Here is a 24994-nt window from a genome sequence, read left to right on the forward strand (position 1 = left end):
ACCAGCCCCAACTCCTCGCATAAGTCAACCACCAGCTTAGTCTGCGAAGAAATAGTTGGGGGCCCACAAGGCATCCTGTCCACTGTTAGACCCAACATTGGATCCCTGTTAAATGACAATCCATTTTACACTTCTCATCCTTGGTTACAAATCCCTCCATCACCTCACCTCTTATATTTCTAGTGGGACATGTAATAGAGAAGAGTATGTGCATCCTCTTTTCTAATGTTTCCAGTGGGCTTGTGTGATTTAAGCACTGTGCCCTTCTCATGGATGGATCCCTGTCCTCTGGACACAGATAGCATTGGAATGGTCATAATTGTGTCCATTTATAATCAAAATATGGAGTGAAGCAATCTGAAATAGAAATGAGGCATTACTGCTGCTGCCTTACCTGATTGCCCTCAAAGCTACCATTAATGAGTGCAGGCTAGCCAGTACAGTTCAAAGGCTGCAATGAGATTTGTTGGAAATTAAGAATACATGAAACAAGGGGCAGCACAGTGACTCAATGGTTAGTATTGCTGCCTCACAGCACCAGGGAGCCAGGTTCGATTCCAGCCTCGGATGACTGTGTGGAGTTTGCACATTTTCCCCGTGTCTGCGTGGGTTTCCTCCCACAATCCAAAGATGTGCGGGTTAGGTGAATTGGTCAAGCTAAAATTGTTCATGGTGTAGGGTAGGGGTCTGGGTGGGTTACTCTTTGGAGGGTCAGTGTGGATTTGTTGGGCCGAAGGGCCTGTTTCCATACTGTAGGGAATGTAATCTAACAGCAGAAATAGGCCATTTGGCCCTCCAAGCCTGCTCTCACATTGAATAAGATTATGGCTGATTTGTTTGTGGTCTGAATTCCACATTCCCATCTGCTCTCCCATTCTCTTGCCAAACAATAATCTATCAGTGGAGAGAGAAACAGAGTTAATGTTTTGAGTCTGACATGACTTCTTCAAACGTGAAAATGAACCAAAGAAGAGGCACATCAGACTCGAAACGTTGACTTGGTTTCTCTCTCCACAGATGCTGCTGTGATTCACCAGCATGATTAGATTCCCTACAGTGTGGAAACAGGCCCTTTGGCCCAACCAGTCTACACCGACCCTCTGAAGAGTAACCCACCCAGACCCATTTCCCTCTGACTAAAACATCTAGCACTACGGGCAATTTAGCATGGCCAATTCACCTGATCTATACATCTTTGGACTGTGGGAGGAAACCGGAGCACCCGGAGGAAACCCGCACAGATTTTGGACTTATTTTCAAATTTTCAGCATTGTCAGTCTTTTGATTTTAATTGAATAATCTATCGATATTTGTCTTAAAAGTATTCAATGACCCATCATCGTCTGAGACTGAGAATTGCAAAGTCTCACAACCCTCTGAGAGAGAAAAAAAATCCCTTCATTTCTGTTCTAAAAAGACAATTCCTAATTTTAGAACAATTCTGGATTTTGGTTCTGGACTCACACAAGAATCATTCTTTCCAAGTACAACTTGTCAAGACCATTCAGGGTCAAAGCATCCCTTTACTTCTGAGCTCCAGTAAAAACAACCACAACAGGTCCAATATTTCGTCGTAAAGCAACATGCTCAGTCCAGGTATCAATCTAGCAAACCTCTTTGAAACTGTCTTCAACCAACTTACATCCTTCCTTAAATCAGGAAACCAAAGCTGCACACAGTACTTTGAGGTGTGGTCTTGCCAAGGCCCGACGGTATTAAAGCATATTATCCTTACTGTTGTGTCCAACTCATTCAGAATAAAGGCTAGCATACCATTAGCATTTCTAATTACATGCTGTACCTGCACATTAACCTCTATGATTCATGGACCAAAACACCTGGATCCCTCTGCACCCTTGAATTCCACAGTCCTTCTCCATTTAAGTAATGCTGTTTTTAAATTATTTTTTGTGAAAGTTAATAACCTTATACTTTCTCACATAATATACCATCTGCTGGATTTTAATCCATGTACCTAACCTATCCTATAAAGCTGTCTGCATCATTGTTATATCATCTTCATGACATAGATTCCTACCTTTGTGTCACCTGCAAATTTAGCCACCTTGCCTGATACATCCCTCAGCTGTTAACGTTCATTTTACATATAGGTTTGACCAATGCCTGCATGAATGAAATCATAGAATCATTGAACCGCTACAATGTGGAAGCAGGCCAAACGGCCCATCGAGTCCACAATGGCCCTCCAAAGACAATTCCACCCGGACCCAGCGCCTTATCCTAACCCTGTAACCATGCATTTCCCATGACTAACCCACCTAGCCTGCATATCCCTGGACACCACAGGCAATTTAGCACAGCCAATCCACCTAACTTGCACATCTTTGGATTGTGGGAAGAAACCGGAGCACCCAGAGGAATCCTACATAGACATGGGGATAATGTGCCAACTCCACACAGACAGTGGGTGGAACTGAACCTAGGTCCCTGGCGCTGTGAGGCACCAGTGCTAACACTGACCACTGTTTTCTGAGCAAATGCATGTAATTCTCCATTTGGCCACAGGTTGGCATTATAACATTCTAAATCACAATGTGGAAGCAACAGACTTCAGAATATAGCTTCTGCCTCAACCATGGAAATTAATTCCACAGTCTTAAGTGTGTACAATCAGTTTATCTTGTTGTCAATGCAAAATCTCTTCAGATTTAACATTGAAACCATAATCCTTGATCCAACAACTACTGGAAGCAGATTGTATTTACAATGTCCCATTGACCTGAATTTTATCACTCCTTTTCCTCTTGCATGGCTGTGCACTGGTCATAACAATGGGTGGACATTGTACATTTGCTTACCTGCTTCTGCTGGTGTTTTACTAAGGATGCAGGGTACAATGGGCAGGCAACCTATCCTTGGGCTAATTGCGCTTCTAAAGTGGCCTACTAATGTCCACTTAAGGGTCTCTTCCAGTTGTTGCTGGTATTTTGCATGGTATCTTGCAAGCTGAGAGAGATCCCTCCTGTCAGACATAATGGAAGCGATCTCTCAGTACAGCACATCTCTGTAGATTCACTTTCCAGTGTTTCCCTATGAAACACTGGATATAATTTGGTTCCCAGTTCAGACTGGGGCCTGGCCCTGGTGATGTTGCTGTGATAAGAGAGTTGAGACAAAAAAACTGCAGATGTTGGAATCCAAGATAGACAAGCAGGAGGCTAGAAGAACACAGCAAGTCAGGCAGCATCAGGAGATGGAGAAGTCAATGTTTTGGGTGTAACCCTTCTTCAGTAGCCAGCTTTTTGATTTATTGTCAGCTCTCGTAAGCAGGACTACTTCACGGGTGGGGTTGAAGTCTTGTTCTGAGCTAATTAATAGCCTCACAAACATTAAATCAGGTCAATGCTTCCCAGCCAGAAGGAGATGGTGCCTGGAAGTTGAGGTCACTGCCTCTGCAAGGTATTCTCACCACTGTTCCACAAGCTTAAATTATGAAAGATTATACCACAATTTTGTTGCCATTTGGAAACCACTACCCTTCCAAATTTTATGAGGCTTGCTTTCCCTTTTATCATATCAGGTCTGACATCACTGAATGTGTTTTGCACCCTCAATGTGTTCCCTACAGCACAGAACCCAAAACTGCACACGTTTGCTCTAACTGAGCTTTTATTAAAGATTCGTAAGGGCTCATTATTACCTCTTGAATTTTAAATTTTATATCTTCTGATGCCTCTGATTAGGTGGTGGTGAAGGCAGTGGTGTCATTGGGCTAGTTATCCAAAACCCCGCATTATTGTTCTGGGCCATGGGTTCAAATCCCACCATGGCCTAAAAGCAGTTAACATAGTCATTCTTGCGTTGGGTTTGGGGAGCTGTGCCAAATTTGCTGAACGTGACTATTTAAGGTTAATAATCGTAAAACAGGTTAAATGTGGCACCCCTTGCAGCCTCACAATATTTGAATTGACAGCCTGCCTCCTGAGGTTTTTGATATTACTCTCTGTCCCACCACTGTAAAACAAGAAACTGGGCTGGATGGAGCTAGGAAAAGCAGAGTTAACCTTTTGAGTCCAGTGACCCTTTTTCTGAATTGAAGGATCTCCATAATGAAAGGAAGTACTACAGATGCTGGAGATCTGAAACATAGATGGAAAAACTCAGCAGGTCTGACTGTGAAGAGAAAGCAAAGCTAACACTGTGACTTTTCTTCAGAAAATACCTCATTTTCTACTTAGGTACCTTACAGCCTCCAGAACTCAATATTAAATTCCACTGCTTTAGAACCTGACGTTTATGATGTTTGTCCTTCATTTATAACGTCATAGAGATGTATAGCACAGAAGCAGACCCTTTAGTTCAACTCGTTCATGCCTACCAGATTTCCCAACACAAATTTAGTCCCACTTGCCAGCACCCAACCCATATCCCTCCAAACCCTTCCTATTCATATACCCATCCAAATGCCTTTTAAATGTTGCAATTGTACAAGCCTCCACCACTTCCTCTGGCAGCTCATTCCATACACATACCACCCTCTGCATGAACAACTTGCCCCTTAGGTCTCTTATATCTTTGCCCTCGCACCCTAAACTTATGCCCTCTAGTTTTGGACTCCACCGCCCCAGGGAAGAGACTTTGTCTATTTATCCTCTCCACGCTCCTCATGATTTTATAAACCTCTATAAGGTCACCCCTTAGCCTCCGACACTGCTGGTAAAACAGCTCCAGCATATTCAACCTCTCCCTATAGCTCAAATCCTCCAACTCCCCAGGACCTTACCATTAAGTGTATAAGTCATGCTAAGATTTGCTTTCCCAAAACGCAGCACCTTGCATTTATCTAAGTTAAACTCCATCTGCTACTTCTCAGCCCAATGGCCCATCTGATCAAGATCCCCTTGTAATCTGAGGTAACCTTCTTCACTGTCCAATTTTAGTGTCATCTGCAAACTTAATAACAATACCTCTTATGCTCACATCCAAATCATTTATATTAATGATGAAAAGTAGTGGACCCAGCACCGATCCTTGTGGCACTCCACTGGTCACAGTCTTGCAGTCTGAAAAACAACCCTCCAACACCACCCTCTGTCTTTGAGCCAGTTCTGTATCCAAATGGCTAGTTCTCCCTGTATTCCATGAGATCTAACCTTGCTAATCAGTATCCCATGGGGAACCTTGTCGAATGCCTTACTGAAGTCCATACAGATCACGTCCACTGCTCTGACCCTCATCAATCCTCTTTGTTACTTCTTCAAAAAACTCAATCAAGTTTGTGAGACATGATTTCCCACGCATAAAGCCATATTGACTCTCCCTAATCAGTCCTTCCCTTTCCAAATACTTGTACATCCAGTCCCTCAGGGTTCTCTCCAATAACTTGCCCACCACCGACGTCAGGCTCACTGGTCTATTGCTTCGTGGCTTGTCCTTACTTACCTTTCTTAAAATAGTGGCACCACGTTAGCCAACCTCCAGTCTTTCAGCACCTCACAAATATCTCAGCAAGGGGCCCAACAATCACTTCCCTAGTTTCCTGCAGAGTTCTAGGGTACACCTAATCAGGTCCTGGGGATTTGTCTACTTTTATGCTTTTCAAGACATCCAGCGCTTCCTCCTCTGTAATATGGACATTTTTTCTAGATGTCACCATCTATTTCCCCACATTTTATAACTTCCATGTCCTTTTCCACAGTAAACACTGATGCAAAATACTGGTCTAGTACCTCCCCCATCTCCTGCGGCTCCACACAAAGGCTGCCTTCCTGAGGAGCCCTATTCTCTTCCTAGTTACCGTTTTGACCTTAGTGTATTTGTAAAACCCCTTTGGATTCTCCTTAACTCAATTTGCCAAAGCTATTTCATGTCCTCTTTTTGCCCTCCTGATTTCCCTCTTAATCACACTCCTACTGCCTTTATACTCTTTTAAGGATTCACTAATCTATTTTGTCTATACCTGACGTATGCTTCTTTCTTTTTCTTAACCAAACCCTCAATTTCTTTAGTCATCCAGCATTCCCTACACCTACCAGCCTTTCCTTTCATCCTAATAGGAATATACTGTCGCTAGACTCTTGTTATCTCATTTCTTCCCATTTTCCAGCCATCCCTTTACCTGCGAACATCTGCCCCCAGTCAGCTTTTGAAAGTTATTGCCTAATACAATCAAATCAGCCTTTCTCCAATTTAGAACTTCAACTTTTAGATCTGATCTATCTTTTCCATCATTATTTTAAAACTATTAGAATTATGGTCGCTGGCCCCAAAGTACTCCCCCACTGACAACTCAGTCACCTGCCCTGCCTTATTTCCCAAGAGCAGGTCAAGTTTTGCACCTTCTCTCGTAGCGACATCCACATACTGAATCAGAAAATTTTCTTGTATACACTTAACAAATTCCTCTCCATCTATACCCTTAACACTGTGGCAGACCCAGTTTATATTTAGAAAGTTAAAATCGCCTACCATAACTACCCTATTATTTTTACAGGTAACAGATCTCCTTGCAAATTTGTTTCTCAATTTCCCTCTGACTATTAGGGGGCCTATAATGCAATTCCTATAAGATGATCATCCCTTTCTTATTTCTCAGTTCCATCCAAATAACTTCCCTGGATGTATTTCCGGGAATATCCTCCCTCAGTACAGCTATAATGCTATCCCTTATCAAAAATGCCACTCCCCCTCCTCTTTTGCCTCCCTTTCTATCCTTCCTGTAGCATTTGTATCCTGGAACATTAAGCTGCCAGTCCCGTCCATCCCTGAGCCACGTTCTGTAATTGCTATGATATCCCATCCCATGTTCCTAATCATGCCCTGAGTTCATCTGCCTTCCCTGTTAGGCCTCTTGCATTGAAATAAATAGTTTAATTTATCAGTTCTACCTCGTTCTCTGCTTTGTCCCTGCCTGCCCTGACTGTTTGACTTGTTTCCATTCTCAACTGTACCAGTCTAAGATTCATTTCTTACCTCACTATCTCCCTGGGATACCACCCCCCCTACCTTACTAGTTTAAACCCTCCCGAACAGCTCTAGCAAATCTCGCCGCCAGTATATTAATCCCTTTCCAATTTAGGTGCAATCCGTCCTTCTTGTACAGGTCACTTCTACCCCAGAAGAGATTCCATTGATCCAAAAATGTGAATCCTTCTCCCATACACCAGCTCCTCAGCCATGCATTCATCTGCTCTATCCTCCTATTTCTATCCTCACTAGCTTGCAGCACTGGAAATAATCCAGGTATTACTACTCTCGAGGACATCCTTTTTAAATTCCTGCCTAACTTTCTATATTCTCCCTTCAGAATCTCATCCTTTTCCCTTCCTATGTCATTGGTTCTAATGTGTACAATGACCTCCTGCTGGTCCCTCTCACCTTTGAGAACATTCTGCACCCTCTCTGAGACAACCTTGATCATGGCACCAAGGAGGCAACACACCATTCTGATTTTTCGCTGCTGGCCACAGAAATGTCTATCTGTGCCTTGGGCTAGACAGTCCCCTAATACAATTGATCTCTTGGAACCTGACATACTCCTCATTGCATTACAGCCTGTCTCGAAACCAGAAACCTGGCTGTTCATGCTACATTCCCCTGAGAAGCCAGTACCCCCTAGATTTTCCAAAATAGCATACTTGTTTGAAAGAGGCAGAGCCACAGAAGACTCCTGCACTACCTGTCTACCTCTCTTACCTTTCCTGGAGTTAATCCATCTATCCGACTATATCTGCGACTTTTCTCCCTTCCTATAACTGCCATCCACCACACCCCTTTGCTCTTGTAAATTCCTCATTGCCTCTGACTGTCTCTCGATTGCCTCTGACTGCCATCCATTCGATCTGATAGGATTTGTAACCAATGGCATTTATTGCAGATATAATTCTCAGTAACACGTAAACTCTCCTTAAACTCCCACATCCGACAAGAAGAGCATATCACGCTACTAAAGGCCATTTTTGCTTCTTTCAATCTACAGACCCAGAAAATAGAACTGTCTTATTCTTTTACAAAACACTGCTCCAGGCTAACTTCATACTTATGGCTTATACTTTTAAGTTTAATCAAGAGACATCTCTTGCATTCTTCTCCCCTCGACTTTCACGCCCACAGCTTTGTCTGGTTTATGTCCTGTTTACTTTGCTGTCAGCCAAAAGGACCCATTTTCACTATTGCACCGCTTAAATTAATTATTTTATATCTCTATTAAAACCAAAAGAACCATGGATATTGTAAATCAAAGAAAAAATAAAAAACATGCTGGAAATGCTCACAGGTCTGGCAACATGAGGGAGAGTCACTCCACCCAAAACATTAATTTTGATTTCTCTCCACAGATGCTGCCACACCTGCTGAGATTTTCCAGCAATTTCCATTTCATATCTCTATTTCTCTTCCACCCCAGTTAGCAATCCCTTTATCTTTTTCACTAGGTTCCAGCATCTGTTCCCCTCCTCTGCCTCTGTTAAAATGATTTTCCAACTTCTTTCAGTTTGGAAGAAGTCATATGGCCTTAAAACATGAACTCTGTTTCTCTCTCCACAGACACCGCCAGATCTGCTGAGTTTCTCTAACACTCTGTGTGCTTATTTCAGCCTTCCAGCATCTACAGTATTCTGCTTTGATATGAAGTTGTGGGTCTGGGTTAATTGAGTATCACAATCAGTGCTCCCATTTTCAGGCCTGACTAAATTTTGTGGCCTCAAGTTTCAGTAGCAGAAGGAGCAGTAATTGCAAAAGATATAGATCAAAGGTGTTTGTCAAGACAGCAGGTGAGGGGCGCTCTTTCTTATGCAGCAAGTTGCAATTATCAGGAATGCATTGACGGAAAAGATTGTAGGAACACCCTTTTTCCTCTTATACGCAAAAGAATTGTCTAATACTTGAGAAATCTACAGGTCTGTGTGCAATCAACAGATGAGTGGGATGAATTCCTTTATTGGTGGCCTGACTTTTTTTTTTGTGTGTCATCACTTTACCAATTGAATTTATGTCATAGAAACAAGTGTATTGCAAGTATGATAAACATCCACTTGCAAAGTGAGTGACAGGAAGTCTTGTTCTATAATTAAAGCATGCGTTATTTCCCTAAATGTCAACACATAAAACATAAACAGTTCTGGGTTCTCTTTCAAATCACCTGTAACATGCAGCTTGAGGTGTTCTCAAACCCAATGACTGGCAGGCTTATCTGCTAATACAAGAGTTGCAACATTTCCCTGAATTGAGGTAAGTTTTCAGTGATGCTTTCAATGTTGAATCTTAAAAAGTATGCTTTAAAAATATTTACTTTTCAAATGCTCAAATATATTTTCTTTTCTATAATTTGCAATGATTATGCAACAAAACAAGGACTAAGTGCCTATAGCGAATAGTAAGAAATAAATTTGGCAGGTCATGCCACTTAAAAACATTTGGAAAAGAAAATTACTAGGATGAGTATTTATTAATCAGATTATTTGAACAAATCATAACTTTATTTTGGTTAATGGTATAATTGTGTAAGTCCATTGGAAGAACCAGATAAGAATACAACCCAATATTTGACAAAATCCTGTGCTTCATTTCAGGTGTGACCTGTGACTGATTCCTGGTTTCTAACGATGACAGAATATGAATATTATGATGAAAATACCACATTCTCCTATGCAACGTCTACATTCTGTGGGAGTGCCAAAGTTGCAGATTTCAGGAATGTTTTTATACCCTGCTTTTATTCCATTTTATTTGTGTCAGGGCTCCTGGGGAATGCTTTGGTTGTTGTGATATACGTTTACTATGAGAAGCTGAAGACCGTGACAGATGTCTACATGATGAATCTGGCGATTGCTGACTTGCTCTTTCTCTGCACCCTGCCATTCTGGGCGGTTGATGCATACTCTGAATGGATTTTTGGAACTTATATGTGCAAACTTGTGAATGGTGCATACACTGTCAATCTTTACAGCTGTATGCTAATACTCACCTGTGTGAGCATCAACAGGTACAAAGCTATTGTTCAAGCAACAAAAATGCTTAATATTGGAAAGAACATACTTCACAGTAAGTTAGTCTGTATGGGCATTTGGGTGCTCGCAATGATTCTGGCTCTTCCAGAATTCATATTAAGTCAAGTTCAAAGTGATGAACCGAATAAATCTGTCTGTAAGATGGTGGATTCTTCTAATCTGATCAAAGTGGGAGTGAAAGTAACACAGATGGTAGTGGGATTTCTGATACCTTTTCTGGCCATGACCATTTGCTATTCAGTCATTGCAAAAACCCTAATCCAAGCTAACAGGTTTCAGAAGCACAAATCATTAAAGATTATCATTACAGTTGTAGTTGCATTTGTGATTTGTGAGCTGCCATTCAACATTGTCTTGTTGATACATATTCTACCGTTCAATGGGCAAAAAACTAGTTGTGAAGATAATGACAATTTATACTACGCAATTATTGTAACAGAGAGCATTGCATATGTACACTGTTGTCTCAATCCTATTCTTTATGGATTTCTTGGAGTGAAGTTTAGAAATAGTTTTCTGAAGATTTTAAAAGATATTGGCTGCATCAGTCAAAAACAATTGGCTGGGCTTCTGAAAACTGAGTGTGAGACATCACAACCTGTATCGGTTGTATCTGAAACAACAACAATGTATCCCTTATAAAAGATATTATATGGATCTAGAATTGTAAATAAAAGAAGCAGCACAAATGGTTGGTTTTACTGATTTATTCTGAATTTTTGTGATTTACAACTGCACATGCTTATATGTCTTACTATCTTACGCCAGGGACCTGGGTTTGATCCCAGCCTCAGCCAACTGTCTGTATGGAGTTTGCACATTCACCCAGTGTCTGCATGGGTTTTTTTGCACAGTCCTAAAGATGTGCAGGTTAGGTGAACTGGTCATACTAAATTGCCCATAGTGTTCAGGGATATGTAGGTCAGCAGCACCCTATTCCTAATAGGGTAGAGGAATGGATATGGTGGGTTAGCCTTCAAAGGGTTAGTGTGGACTCGTTGGGCCAAAGGGCTTGTTTCCACACTGTATGGATTCTATGACAGTTCAAATAAGTTGTTGCTGTGGTGTAAGCAGTACTTAATTCAGCCAAGTCACAATGGGAAGAGAAATGAACACAGTCCTACAATTTAGAATTTAGCCCAGAAAGATAGGCACCAGTTATACTGTATAATGGCACCTGCTTTGGTAGTGAATAATTGCAAAATACAGTACTTCTGTATTTCATTGAAAAGTCAATCATGAGTTCTGGTGATTGATAAAATTCCATCTAGTGTTATGGTTGTTGGTGTTTCCATGCTAATACTTCAGCAGGGAGCCGTTTGGAACTTCTCAAGTTCCATAAGATTTGCAGTGACCTCACAGTCATCCTGAGGAGCAAGGTTACGGTTATAACTAGGGCAATTAATGCAAGAAAAAGCATTTCAATTATCACACTTTTTGTTGTAAATCAGTTCTGATATTTAATTTTTGTTGTCTTCCTGAAGCACATCTGTGGTCATGACAACTACTTCATATTTTTGTTGACTTGTTGTCAAACTCTCACTGCTGTAGTTTGTTGGAGGCTGACATGGCACAGTTGATATGGTGTTGAATGTCCTTGTCAACTGTGACTCATAGAAACAGTGCAGAAGAGACTTTTCAGCCCATCAAGTCTGTACTGCCAAAAATTAACTACTACCCACCTAGGGTGGCACAGTAGTTAGCACTGCTGCCTCACAGCGCCAGAGACCCAGATTGGATTCCACCCTGGGAAGACTGTCTGTGTGGATTTCCTCCACAGTCCAAACATGTGCAGGTTAGCTGGATTGGCCATGCTAAATTGCCCAGTGTCCAGGAACGTACAAGCTAGGCTAGGCAGATTAGCCATGGGAAATGGAGGGACAGGATGGGTTGGAGTGGGATACTCGTCGGAGGGTTGGTGTGGACTCATTGGGCCAAATGGCCTGTTTCCACACTCTTAGGATTCTCTGACGATGAGTAGTCCCACTTACCCACACTAGGGCGACAGCCTTGAATACTGTGACACTTTAAGTGTTCATCCAGGTACTTTCTAAAAGTTGTAAGATTTCCTGACTCAATATTTTCCCAGTTGAAACTTTATTGCTGGAACAGCACAGCAGGTCAGGCAGCATCCAGGGAACAGGAGATTCGACGTTTCGGGCACAGGCCCTTCTTCAGGAATGAGCAGAGAGTGTTCAGCAGGAGAAGATAAAAGGTAGGGAGGAGGGACTTGGAGGAGGGGCGTTGGAAATGTGATAGGTGGAAAGAGGTCAAGGTGAGGGTGATAGGTCGGAGTAGGATGGAGGCGGAGAGGTCAAGAAGAAGACTGCAGGTCAGGAAGGCGGTGCCGGGCTGGAGGGATTCGGCTGAGACAAGGTGGGGGGAGGGGGGATGAAGAAACTGGTGAAGTCCAAGTTCATCCCCTGTGGTTGGAGGGTTCCCAGTCGGAAGATAAGACGCTCCTCCTCCGACCGTCGCGTTGTTGTGGTTTGGCGGTGGATGAGTCCAATGACCTGCATATCCTCAGTGGAGTGGGAGGGGGAGTTGAAATGCTGTGCTACAGGGTGGTTGGGTTGGTTCGTCCGGGTGGCCCAGAGGTGCTCTCTGAATCGCTCCGCAAGTAGGCGGCCTGTCTCCCCAATATAGAGGAGGCCACACCGGCTGCAGCGAATGCAGTAGATGATGTGGGTGGAGGTGCAGGTGAATCTGTGGCGGATATGGAAGTTTCCTTTGGGGCCTTGGAGAGAAGTGAGGGGGGAGGTGTGGGCGCAAGTGTTGCACCTCCTGCGGTTGCAAGGGAAGGTGCCGGGAGTGGAGGTTGGGTCGGTGGTGGGTGTGGATCTGACAAGGGAGTCGCGGAGGGAGTGGTCTCTACGGAATGCTGATAGGGGAGGGGAGGGAAATATATCCTTGGTGCTGGGGTCTGTTTGGAGGTGGCGGAAGTGACGGCGGATGATGCGCTGTACATGGAGATTGGTGGGGTGGTAGGTGAGGACCAGTGGGGTTCTGTCCTGGTGGCGGTTGGAGGGGCGGGGCTCAAGGGCGGAGGAGCGGGAAGTGGAGGAGATGCGGTGGAGGGCACCGTCGACCACGTCGGGGGGGAAATTGCGGTCCTTGAAGAAGGAGGCCATCTGTGTTGTACGTATTTTGAACTGGTCCTCCTGGGAGCAGATGCGGCGGAGACGAAGGAATTGGGAGAATGGGATGGCGTTTTTACAGGGGGCATGATGGGAGGAGGTGTAGTCCAGGTAGCTGTGGGAGTCGGTTGGTTTGTAGTAGATGTCACGGGCCTTGGAGAGAAGTGAGTGGGGAGGTGTGGGCGCAAGTGTTGCACCTCCTGCGGTTGCAAGGGAAGGTGCCGGGAGTGGAGGTTGGGTCAGTGGGGGGTGTGGAACTGACAAGGGAGTCGCGGAGGGAGTGGTCTCTACGGAACGCTGATAGGGGAGGGGAGGGAAATATATCCTTGGTGCTGGGGTCTGTTTGGAGGTGGCGGAAGTGACGGCGGATGATGCGCTGTACATGGAGATTGGTGGGGTGGTAGGTGAGGACCAGTGGGGTTCTGTCCTGGTGGCGGTTGGAGGGGCGGGGCTCAAGGGCGGAGGAGCGGGAAGTGGAGGAGATGCGGTGGAGGGCATCTACTACAAACCAACCGACTCCCACAGCTACCTGGACTACACCTCCTCCCATCCTGCCCCCTGTAAAAACGCCATCTCATTCTCCCAATTCCTTCGTCTCCGCCGCATCTGCTCCCAGGAGGACCAGTTCAAAATACGTACAACACAGATGGCCTCCTTCTTCAAGGACCGCAATTTCCCCCCCCCCGACGTGGTCGACGGTGTCCTCCACCGCATCTCCTCCACTTCCCGCTCCTCCGCCCTTGAGCCCCGCCCCTCCAACCGCCACCAGGACAGAACCCCACTGGTCCTCACCTACCACCCCACCAATCTCCATGTACAGTGCATCATCCGCCGTCACTTCCGCCACCTCCAAACAGACCCCAGCACCAAGGATATATTTCCCTCCCCTCCCCTATCAGCTTTCCGTAGAGACCACTCCCTCCGCGACTCCCTTGTCAGTTCCACACCCCCCCTGACCCAACCTCCACTCCCGGCACCTTCCCTTGCAACCGCAGGAGGTGCAACACTTGCGCCCACACCTCCCCCCTCACTTCTCTCCAAGGCCCCAAAGGAAACTTCCATATCCGCCACAGATTCACCTGCACCTCCACCCACATCATCTACTGCATTCGCTGCAGCCGGTGTGGCCTCCTCTATATTGGGGAGACAGGCCGCCTACTTGCGGAGCGATTCAGAGAGCACCTCTGGGCCACCCGGACGAACCAACCCAACCACCCTGTAGCACAGCATTTCAACTCCCCCTCCCACTCCACTGAGGATATGCAGGTCATTGGACTCATCCACCGCCAAACCACAACAACGCGACGGTCGGAGGAGGAGCGTCTTATCTTCCGACTGGGAACCCTCCAACCACAGGGGATGAACTTGGACTTCACCAGTTTCTTCATCCCCCCTCCCCCCACCTTGTCTCAGCCGAATCCCTCCAGCCCGGCACCGCCTTCCTGACCTGCAGTCTTCTTCTTGACCTCTCCGCCTCCATCCTACTCCGACCTATCACCCTCACCTTGACCTCTTTCCACCTATCACATTTCCAACGCCCCTCCTCCAAGTCCCTCCTCCCTACCTTTTATCTTCTCCTGCTGAACACTCTCTGCTCATTCCTGAAGAAGGGCCTGTGCCCGAAACGTCGAATCTCCTGTTCCCTGGATGCTGCCTGACCTGCTGTGCTGTTCCAGCAATAAAGTTTCAACTTTGATCTCCAGCATCTGCAGACCTCACTTTCTCCTCAATATTTTCCCAGTCAATGCATTCCAGATCCCCAGCACTCTCTGGGTGAAAAGATTTTTCTTGAATCCTCTTTAAAGCTCCTGCATTTCATTTTACATCTGTGCCCACGCTCATGGAAAATTTTTTAAAAAATATTTTCACTTTTTGTGCAAGGAAAAATATTCTAACATGTTGGGTCTCTGAAAGTCCCCGGGTCTGTTGAATTGGCATAGACAAAGTCCTGGGTTTGTTGAATTGGCATAGGCTAATCATCGAACATATTCCTTCGGACTTTTTTACGAATACGGTACACTGGAAAACCAAAATTTTTTATTGGATGTGGCAGCCCTTTTTGGACTATGTGGATGGAGATTTTTCTGCCATCTTAACTTGGGCTTTTGCATAGCCATGACAATTCGATTTAGTGATCATGATCTCCTCGAAGGAAGAATTTCAAATAAACTCCTGTGTATTACTATATGCTCTCGGAGTTGTTAATGTTTTGTTGTGCTGAGCTGTTTTATTTACTTATCTATTTATTAATTACCTTTACTGATTTGCATTTTTTGCACGAGTATAGTTGTGTTTGTTTGTGCTGTTGTTTTGTTTTTTTTATACTGTATGCATAGTAATGTTGTTGTTGGTTTATTGTTATCATTTTTATAATTTCTTTCAATAAAAAAATCGATTTAAAAAATTGAGCCCAATTGTTACTGACCTTTCAACTAAAGGGAACAGCTGCCTTCTATTCACCCTGTCCAAGATCCTTATATATCTCTATCAGGCTCCCCTCCCGCCCCCCCAACCTTCTCTACACTAGATAAAATAACCTAAGCTGATCCAACCTCTCTTCATAGCTGCTCCATCCCAGGCAACATCCTGGTTAATCTCTTTTAAGCCCCCTCAAGTGCAATCACATCCTTCCTATAGTGTGGTGGCCAGACTGCACACATTACTCCAGATATGACCTAATTAAAGTTCTGTACAGTTCCAACATCATCTTCCTTCTCTTACAATTAATGTCATGACTGATTAAGAGAAGAGGCCTGTATGACTCTTAACTATCCTACTAACCTGCCTTGCTGCCTTTGGGGATCAGTAGAGAAGTATCCTAAGATCCCTCTGTTCACCTGAGCTTCCTAGTGTCCTGCCAGTTCTCCCTAGTCTGGTTTCGTTTTTCAAAATGCACAATCTCACACTTATCAGGGTTAAATTCCATCTGCCATTGACCTGCCCATTTGACCAATCCATTTATGTCATTCTGTAACTTAATACCTTCCTCCTCACTGTCAACCATCCATCCTATCATCTGCAACTTTTTTAGTCATCTGCAAACATCATTTCAAAGTGCTCCGTTCCCCCACCAACATTCTCATCTACATCATTTATATATATATAATCCAAATAATACAGGATCCAGCGCTGATCCCTGTGGTACATCACTGCACGCAAGCTCCCATCACACAAACAGCTTTCTGTCACCTTTTGTCTCTCTCCTGTCAGTAAGCCAATTTTGGTTCCAACTTCCAACTTCTGAGTAATCATGGGATTACTCAGAATCCCATGAGCTTTTACCTTCTTTATCAGTTTCCTATGTGACACTTTGCTGAAATTGATATAAACTACATCAACTGCCTTGCCCTCATCCAAACACTGTCCCCTCCTTGAAAAATTCTACCAGATTTGTTAGGCATGACCTCCCTCTGACAAAGCCATGCTAACCGTCCCTGAATAAACCTTGTCTCTCTAAATGGAGATTAATTTTCTCCTTCACTACTTTTTCCAACATTTCCCCTACCACTGATTGGTCGATAAACCAGGAGACTATCTCTATCACCTTTCTTGTAAAGCATAAACATATTAGCTGTCTCCCTGTCCACTGGCACCTCCATTGTGGCCAAAGGCGATTTAAGAATTTGGGCCATCAGTTGCCAGAGATATTTCAGAAAGACCTTGCACGGTTGACTGAGTTGACACTGCTTGTTACTCAGTTGATGCCCGAGTCATTTCTGATGTCTGTCCCTTTCTTCGCCTTATTGAACAGTTATATGTGCCTTCCCACCCACTCTTATTAATGTGCTATGTTAAAATGGTGCAGCACGGTGGCTCAGTGGTTAGTACTGCTGCCTCACAGCATCAGGCACCCAGGTTCAATTTCAGCCCAGGGTTACTGTCTATGTTTACACGCTGTCCCTGTGCCTGCATGGGTTTCCTCCGGGTGCTCTAATTGCCTCCCATAATTCAAAGATGTGCAGGTTTGGTGGATTGGCCATGCTGTAATTGTCATAGTGCTCAGGGATGTGCAGGCTAAGTGGGATTTGTTATGGTAAATGTGGGGCTACAGAATATGGTAGGGGACAGAGTCTGGCTGTTATGTTCTATGTAGGCTGAGTGCCGATTCAATGTGCTGAATGGCCTCCTTCTGTACTGCGGGGGTTCTATGACTCTGCATCTTAAAGTACTAATAGCACATATACTGACTCCTTAGAGTTTTAATTCTGAACACATTAAATTGATGTTGGTTTTATGCAGTATACTGGCAGACATTCAGTTTCTAGCTCCAGTAATTCAAGATACAAAAACATTATTTCTATTCAGACATTAGTAAGTTATAAAAATCAGTCACTGGTAGTGATAAAATGATAAAATAGTGCAAGGAAGACAAGAAGATGAGCAAGAACTCAAAATACTCGGTTATAAGATTTGGTTGCTGATAAAAGTACTTTATGATCTCCTGAAATGGGTTATCTTTGTCAAACTGCCCATGCAGCCACAATGCACTAGATTGATTTATTTGACACAAATAAGGTTCGGAGAGATTCAACAGATGCATTCAAAAAACCATACACAACAGCATATTTATTTAGTGCCTTTAACATAATGAAATATCCCAAGCACATTGCAGGAGATTTTAAGTAAACTTTTACATTGATCCACATAAGGATATATAACAGTAAATTATCAAATGCTTGGTCAAAGGTTTAAAGTTAATTTTTAAAGGAAGAAAGAGAGGTAAGTACAGCAGCAGAGAGATTTACGAAAGGACTTCCAGAGATTCACAACTTGGCAGTTGAAGGCACAGCTATGTTAACAGCGCAAACCAAATCAGGAAGCTCAAGAAGCCAGAATTCGATGTGGACAGTTATCCTGAATGATTATTGTAGGGGAGATTACAGATACAGGCAGGGACAAGCCAAGTGGAGATTTTTAAAGTTGAATGACAACATTAAAATTGTGGTGTTGCTTAAATGTGAGTCAATGTAGGAATTCAAAACCAGCAGTAATGAGTGAACCAAGCTTGACACAATTAAGGACACAAATCAGCAACAGAGTTTTGGTCTGGGGTAAAATGCAGGCAGCCAGCTTGCCAGGAGAACATTAACATGCAGGTAGCAAAGGCATGGTTTCAGCAGTAGATGAGCTGAGACAAGAGGGAACTGAGTGATATTTTAGTGGAGGAAAGAGGCTGGCTTGGTGCGGTACAAGTATGTTGTTGGAAGCTCACCTTGGAGTGAACTGTGACACTGCACTTCTGAATAAAGTTTGGTTAACCTCAGACAGGAGTGTTCTCCCCACTTGCCTGGATGGGTCCAGCTCCAACAACACTCAAGAAGCTTGATACCATCCAGGACAAAGCAACCCACCTGATTGGCACCACATCAACAAACATTTAATCCCTCCATCACCAGTGCTCAGTAGCAGCAGTGCGTACTATGCCCAAGATGCACTGCAGAAATTCACTAAAGATCCTGAGACAGCACCTTCCAAACCAATGACCACTGCCATCTGGAAGGACAAGGGCAGCCTGCAAGTTCCCCTCCGAGCCACTCACCTCCCTGACTTGGAAATATACCGCCGTTCCTTCACAGTAGTTGCGTCAAAATCCTGGAATTCCCTCCCTAATGGCATTGTGAGTCAACCTACAGCAAGTGGACTGCAGCAATTCAAGAAAGCAGCTCACCACCACCTTCTCAAGGGTAAATAGGGATAGGCTATCAATGCTGGCCAGCCAGCGACACCCAAGTCCCATAAATGAATTTTTTTAAAAGTTGCTAAGTAACGGGAGTTTGTAGCAGAAATAAAAACAATGAGATACGATGTTTCCAATTTTTAATTAGAGAAACGGATGAGTTAGCAACAGTGGAAACATTGAGAAAGGTGGTGGTGAGTTAGACTGGATACGGTCAGTGTACAAGCAAAAACTGAGGCTCTGTTTTTGGATGATTTCACCAAGGAACTGTGTAGATTCCAAGGTTAGAATCCTGGGGGACATCAGAAGTAACAGTGAGAATGAGAAGTTATTGCGGGCGATTCTCTGGCTATGATTAGATAGATAAGATTCAAAACATGCAGTCTCTGCCAGCTGGACACTAATGGAAAAACAATGCAAGGTAACAATTTAGCTTTGTCGCAATCATACAGCATATCATTTGTGACTCTGATAAAAACCATCTCAACATTGTAGCAGGTACAAACCCAATTGTAGAGATTCACACCAGAGTTCCAGGGAAGATAGGAGGTTACTACACAGATAAGATCTTTGTAGAGGCAAGGAGATGTTGGAAACAAGGCAGTAGTTTGCGATGATGGTGGAGTTAAGGATTTATTTGATGAAAGGGGTGATGACAGAAGATTTGAAGGAGAGATAGACAATGGAGTACTGAGAGAGAGAGAAAAAAAACCATGAACAAAATCATCTAATTTGGGGGGGGGGGGGGGGGGTGGGGGGCTGGGGTAAAGGTAGCTGAGATTGCAATAGGTAGCTGGAGATGGGGGTAAAGGTTGGAGAGGAGGGTGGGGAGGGAAATACATTTCTGGTGGTGGGGTCCGTTTGTTGGTGGTGAAAATGGCAGAGGATGATGTGATGTATACGGAGGTTGGTGGGCTGAAAGGTGACGACCAAGAGGGTCTGTCCTTGTTGCGGTTCGAGGGGTGGCGTTCGAGGGCGGAGGTGCGGGAAGTGGATGAGATGTGCTGGACGGCATCATTAGTCACGTGGGAGGGGAAATTGCGTCTTTGAAGGAGGCGGCCATCTGGCATGTTCTGTGGTGGAACTGGTCCTTCTGGGAGCAAATGCGACGGAGCTTGAGGAATTGGGAAAAGGGGATTGCGTTTTTACAGGAGGCAGGGTGGGAGGAGGTGTGGTCCAGGGTGGCTGTGGGACTCTGTGGGTTTGTAGAAGATGTCCGTATTGTGTTGATCACTGTTAATGGAGATGGAGAGGTCCAGGAAGGGGAGAGAGGTATCGGAGATGGTTCAGGTGAACTTAAGGTCAGGGTGGAATGAGTTTGTGAAGTTAATGAACTGTTCAACCTCCTTGTGGGAGCAAGAGGTAGCGCAGATACAGTCATCAATGTAGGAAAAGATGGAGAATGATGCCGGTGTAACTGCGGAAGATAGACTATTCCACGTAACCAACAGACATAGATGGGGCCCATGCGCGTGCCCATGGCTAACCCCCTAATATCTGGAGGAAGTGGGAGGAATTGAAGGAGAAATTATTCAGGGTGAGGGCCAGTCTGGACTAAACCTCCTCCCACCCTGCCTCCTGTAAAAACGTTATCCATTATTCCCAATTCCTCCACCGCACCTGCTCCCAGGAGGACCAGTTCCACCAGATATCCTCCTCCTTCAAAGAAATGCTGCAATTTCCTCTCCCATGTGGCCAATGATGCCCTCTAGCACATCTCATCCACATCCCGCACCTCCACCCTCAAACCCCACCCCTCTAACTACAACAATGACAGAAACCCCTAGGTCCTCACCTTCCACGCCACCAACTTCCGCATATGTCGCATCATCCTCCGCCATTTTCATCACTGACAAACGGACCCCACCATCAAAGTAATATTTCCCTCTCCACTCCAATCCGCTTTCCATAAAAACCATTCCCTCCGTGACTCTCTTGTCAGGTCCACGCCTCCCACCAACCCACCTTCCCCAGCCACTGCAGGAATTGCAAAACCTGCGCCCACACTTCCCCCCTCACCTCTGTCCAAGCCCCCAAAGGAGCCTTCCACGTCCATCAGAGTTTCACTTGCACTACCACATGTCATTTACTGTATCCGTTGCTCCTGATGCGGTCTCCTCTACATTGGGGAGATAGGACAGCCCCTTGCAGAGCGTTTCAGAGAACATCTCCGGGACACCTGCACCAACCAACCCCACTGCCCCGTGGCCGAAAACTTCAACTCCCCCCCCGCCCCAACTCCACCAAGGATATGCAGGTCCTGGGCTTCCTCCATCGCCACGCCCTAACTACCCGATGCCTGGAGGAAGAATGCCTCATCTTCCACCTTGGGACAGTCCCACCATACAGCATCAATGTGGACTTCACCAGTTTACTCATTTCCCCTCCCCCCCACCTTATCCCAGTTCCAGCCTTCCAACTCAGCACCGCCCTTATGACTTCTCCTACCTGTCCATCTTCCTTCCCACCTATTCGCTCTACCCTCCTCTCCGACCTATCACCTTTACCCCCTTCTCCATCTACCTATTGCACTCTCTCAGCTACCTTCACCCCATCCCCAACCCACCCCATCCCTCCCCTCCCCATTGGCTCACAAGCCTCATTCCTGATGAAGGGCTCTTGGCCAAAACATTGCTTCTCCTGCTCCTTGGATGCTGCCTGACCTGCTGTGTTTTTCTAGCACCACACTCTCAACTGAGAGAGGAGAAACATCTAGGCCTATAAAGGAATTAAACTTATTAGATAGCTCTTTCAAAGAGCTAGCACTGGGCAAAGTTCCAAATGGCCTCTTTCCTGCTCTGTGATTCTGCTGCATAATTCACAACACAATAACCTTCATTGTGGACCACTCGGCCACAACTTGGATGATAACTAATTACAATGTAGCAGTAAGAAACAAATGTGTATAAGAAAAAAGGGCAGATATAATTAATTTTATAAAGCAGAAGTGAAACAGTCTTTCTTTTTTCAACCACATCAATGCCTGCTGAATGTAAAGACAACCACATTACTACCTGTTGAATGTGAAGACATTTCTCACTTCTGACATATGAACTTTGTCTGGCAATTTGCAACTATATCTTTTAGCTGTGGAGCTTTGATCCTAATTGAGACAATACGTTTTACAAAGATTGACACCCTGACAATATGGTCTCTAAATGTTCTTTATTTACTGGCCTGTTGACTTCAATGTGTGGTGCCTCGCAATTCTACGAAGGAGTTATGAGTGACATCCGTGGTATCTTAGAGAGTGCAGCACTGACATGCATGTCCATGGTGAGTGGGCATGGGTGTGGGGGTGTTTATGTGTGGGCGCGCACGCACACACACAGAGTTCTCAGTATTCAGAGAATTACTCATCAAAAGCATTTCTGCATATTATAATTTATGAATGTAAAATTATTGGGAAGGGAATAGAGAGACAGATACGGAAGGATAAATTTCATACTGATAGCGAATTTGTAAAATTTAGTTTTAGCAGCGAATCAATGATCCAGGAATAATAAAGTGATAGCCTAGAAGTCATGGATGGCAAATTCAGACATATAATTCCCCTTTTCAAGTGTGAAGGAGACCACAAAGCCTCCAGATATAGACACACAGAGTTTGGGTATTATATATTCTCAATATTGTGTTTAAATCAGGATTTTGAGTTTCTTGCCAGTCACATTTTCCACTTATAACCTACAGCACTTCATCTGTCACATACTAACCTCATTCTGAGGTTTTCGCAGATGCTTTGCCAGCATAACACAAATGATACTGCAGTGCTATAGCTTCCTCACATTGAAAAGACATGCAAACACTTGCCACAGATTCCATGAACAAGCATTCCCCCTCATTTTGGTGGGTATGATGGAATTATTTGAAAGGAATTGTTTGTATTTTCGAGCTTAGTTGCTGGTTTATTATTTCTGGTTGCTTTTTGGCATCTAGGTGTTTTCTGATGCATTACTCTGCAAAGCCCATTGTAAACCATTTCAGAAGTTCTGCTACTCTTGCATTTGTGGTTACAGAGACAAATGGTTTCATATTGTCTTTGGCAGTGGAATTGGCATTTGAGTATCAGCAACAAAGAGATCATAAATCATATTGCTGTCCTCTTCTCAAAAATCACATCATGCATTCCTGGCTAGTCTCACAATTTCTCTCCTCACAAACACATGAAGTCACCCAAATCTCTTCATTTGCACCAAGCCCACTGAAAGCATTCAACAGTCTTGCACTTACTGATCTGCGCTGATTTCCAGTCAAGCAATGCTTCAATTTTAAAATTCTCATTCTTGTTTTCCAATCTATTCCCGGCCTCCTATCTCTGGCAATCTCTATCCCCACAATCCTCCAAGTTATCTACACTTCTGCATTTTGGTCTTATGGCCATTACTGACTATTGATTATCACATCACTGATAGGGTTGACAGCTGAAAGAATCCCAAGTGCTCGAATTCCCTCTCTAAACCTCTTAACATTTTTCTTCCTTTAAGGTGGTTCAGAACATCTACTTGCCCACTATCCTAATATCTCTAAATATGGTCGTGGGCAGGATTATGGGTGGTTTCCTGCTGTAGGATCAAATGCAGAATTGTACACTGTATTCAGTCAGGAACAGTCAACCGACTGGCCAATTCCAGCCAGATCTCAATTAGTCAACACTAAACCAGCTTGCTAGTCAGCAGTGCACATTTGGGGAGGTGAAGCATTGCTCAGTATCCACTGAGGACATTGTAGGTCATCTTAGAGAATTACTTCAAAGACATGAACAGGAAATGCCCAAAGGTAATTTCTGAAATACTTGTTTAAACTGCTATTACCAAGGTAGAAAAACCTACAGAAACAAACAATAGGCTATGCTTTAAGCAGCTAGCTACAGATACCCAAAAGACAAAAACGTTTGAAATTAGACTTTCTTACTGAATAAATTATAAAGGCCAATTTGTAATTATTTGGAAGTGCCAGTGTTAGTCAGGGGTGTACAAAGTTAAAAATCACACAACACCAGGTTATAGTCCAACAGGTTTAATTGGAAGCACTAGCTTTCGGAGTGCTGCTCCTTCATCAGGTGGTTGTGGAGTATAAGATCAGGACACAGAATTTATAGCAAAAGTTTACAGTATGAGGTAACTGACATTATACATTGAAAAGGATCTGGATTGTTTGTTAAGTCTCTTACCTTTTACAATGGGCATGTTGGTTTCAGTTTTTCCATATGTAAATCCCAGAACTTTCTAAAAGTTAGATTCTCAAGTGAACTTTAACAATAGGTGCCATGTTGGCCCAGATAATGCATTGAAGGTATGATCTGCCCTGTGTGAGTATGTCCATGCCCTGATGTTCAGACTGATTCTAATCTATAAAAAAGATCTACAGAATCTTACATGGATTCATGCAAGTTTTGAGCAAAATAAAATGTAATTCTGCATGTACAAATTCACCCCACAAACTCAGATGTGCATGTGGGTGGGGGGGGGAAAAGCTGACTGTGAGAGAGTGTGTGTATGTGCGTGTGTGTGAGTGTAAAGGGTGTGTGTGTGCTTGAGAGTGTGGGAACGTTTGTGTGAACTTTTAAGAGAAGGTCTGCGTGACTGTGTGTGTGCGTGTAGTGCAGTGGGGTCACCTGTAGTGTGACAGGAACCCAAGGTCCCGGTTGAGGCCATCCCCATGGGAACCGAACTTGGCTATCAGCCTCTGCTTGTCCATTTTGCATTGTTGCCTGTCACGAAGTCCGCCTTGGAGGATGGTCACCCAAAGGTCGAATGTCCCGGATCGCTGAAGTGTTATCCGTCTGGAGAGGAACAGTCCTGTCTATTGATTATTGTGCACAGTCCATTCATCCTTTGCTGTAGCCTCTGCTCAGTCTCACCAATATACCATGCCTCAGCGCATCATTGCTTGCAGCATATGAGATAGACAATGTTGGCGAAGTCACATGCGTACTTGCCATGTACATGGTGGGAGGTATCACCATGTGTTCTAGTGGTATCAGTGGCGATGCTCTGACACGGATACCACCATTACACATACGGACACCTCCCACCACGTACGTTGCAGGTACTCATGCAAATTGGCCAACATTGTCTCTCTCACACGCTGCAGGCAAGGATGCGCTGAGGCACGGTACATTGGTGAGACTGAGCAGAGGCTACGGCAATGGAAGAATGGACACCGTACAACAATGAACAGACAGGAGTGTTCTCTCCCAGTCGGAGAACACT

General features: G+C 44.4%; 2 protein-coding genes across 5 annotated transcripts in view; one reads left to right on the plus strand and one right to left on the minus strand.

The window, feature by feature from the left end:
• LOC122564486 (FYVE and coiled-coil domain-containing protein 1) overlaps positions 1-24994 on the minus strand; it is a 186524-nt gene that overhangs the window by 59150 nt on the left and 102380 nt on the right. The window lies entirely within an intron of this gene.
• Positions 9083-10657, plus strand: LOC122564488 (C-C chemokine receptor type 7-like). The gene is made up of 2 exons (XM_043719442.2): positions 9083-9189; positions 9531-10657. Exon 2 carries the CDS (start codon positions 9564-9566, stop codon positions 10608-10610), a length of 1047 nt encoding a protein of 348 aa, XP_043575377.1. The 5' UTR covers positions 9083-9189; positions 9531-9563; the 3' UTR covers positions 10611-10657.

Source organism: Chiloscyllium plagiosum, unplaced genomic scaffold, assembly GCF_037043375.1.
Source record: "Chiloscyllium plagiosum isolate Xiang-an unplaced genomic scaffold, Cpla_swu_hap1 HiC_scaffold_34, whole genome shotgun sequence".
Classification (NCBI taxonomy): Eukaryota; Metazoa; Chordata; class Chondrichthyes; order Orectolobiformes; family Hemiscylliidae; genus Chiloscyllium; species Chiloscyllium plagiosum.

Coding starts and splice junctions, on each gene's coding strand:
- LOC122564488 (XM_043719442.2), top strand. CDS start 9,564: ATGACAGAATATGAATATTATGATGAAAATACCACATTCTCCTATGCA.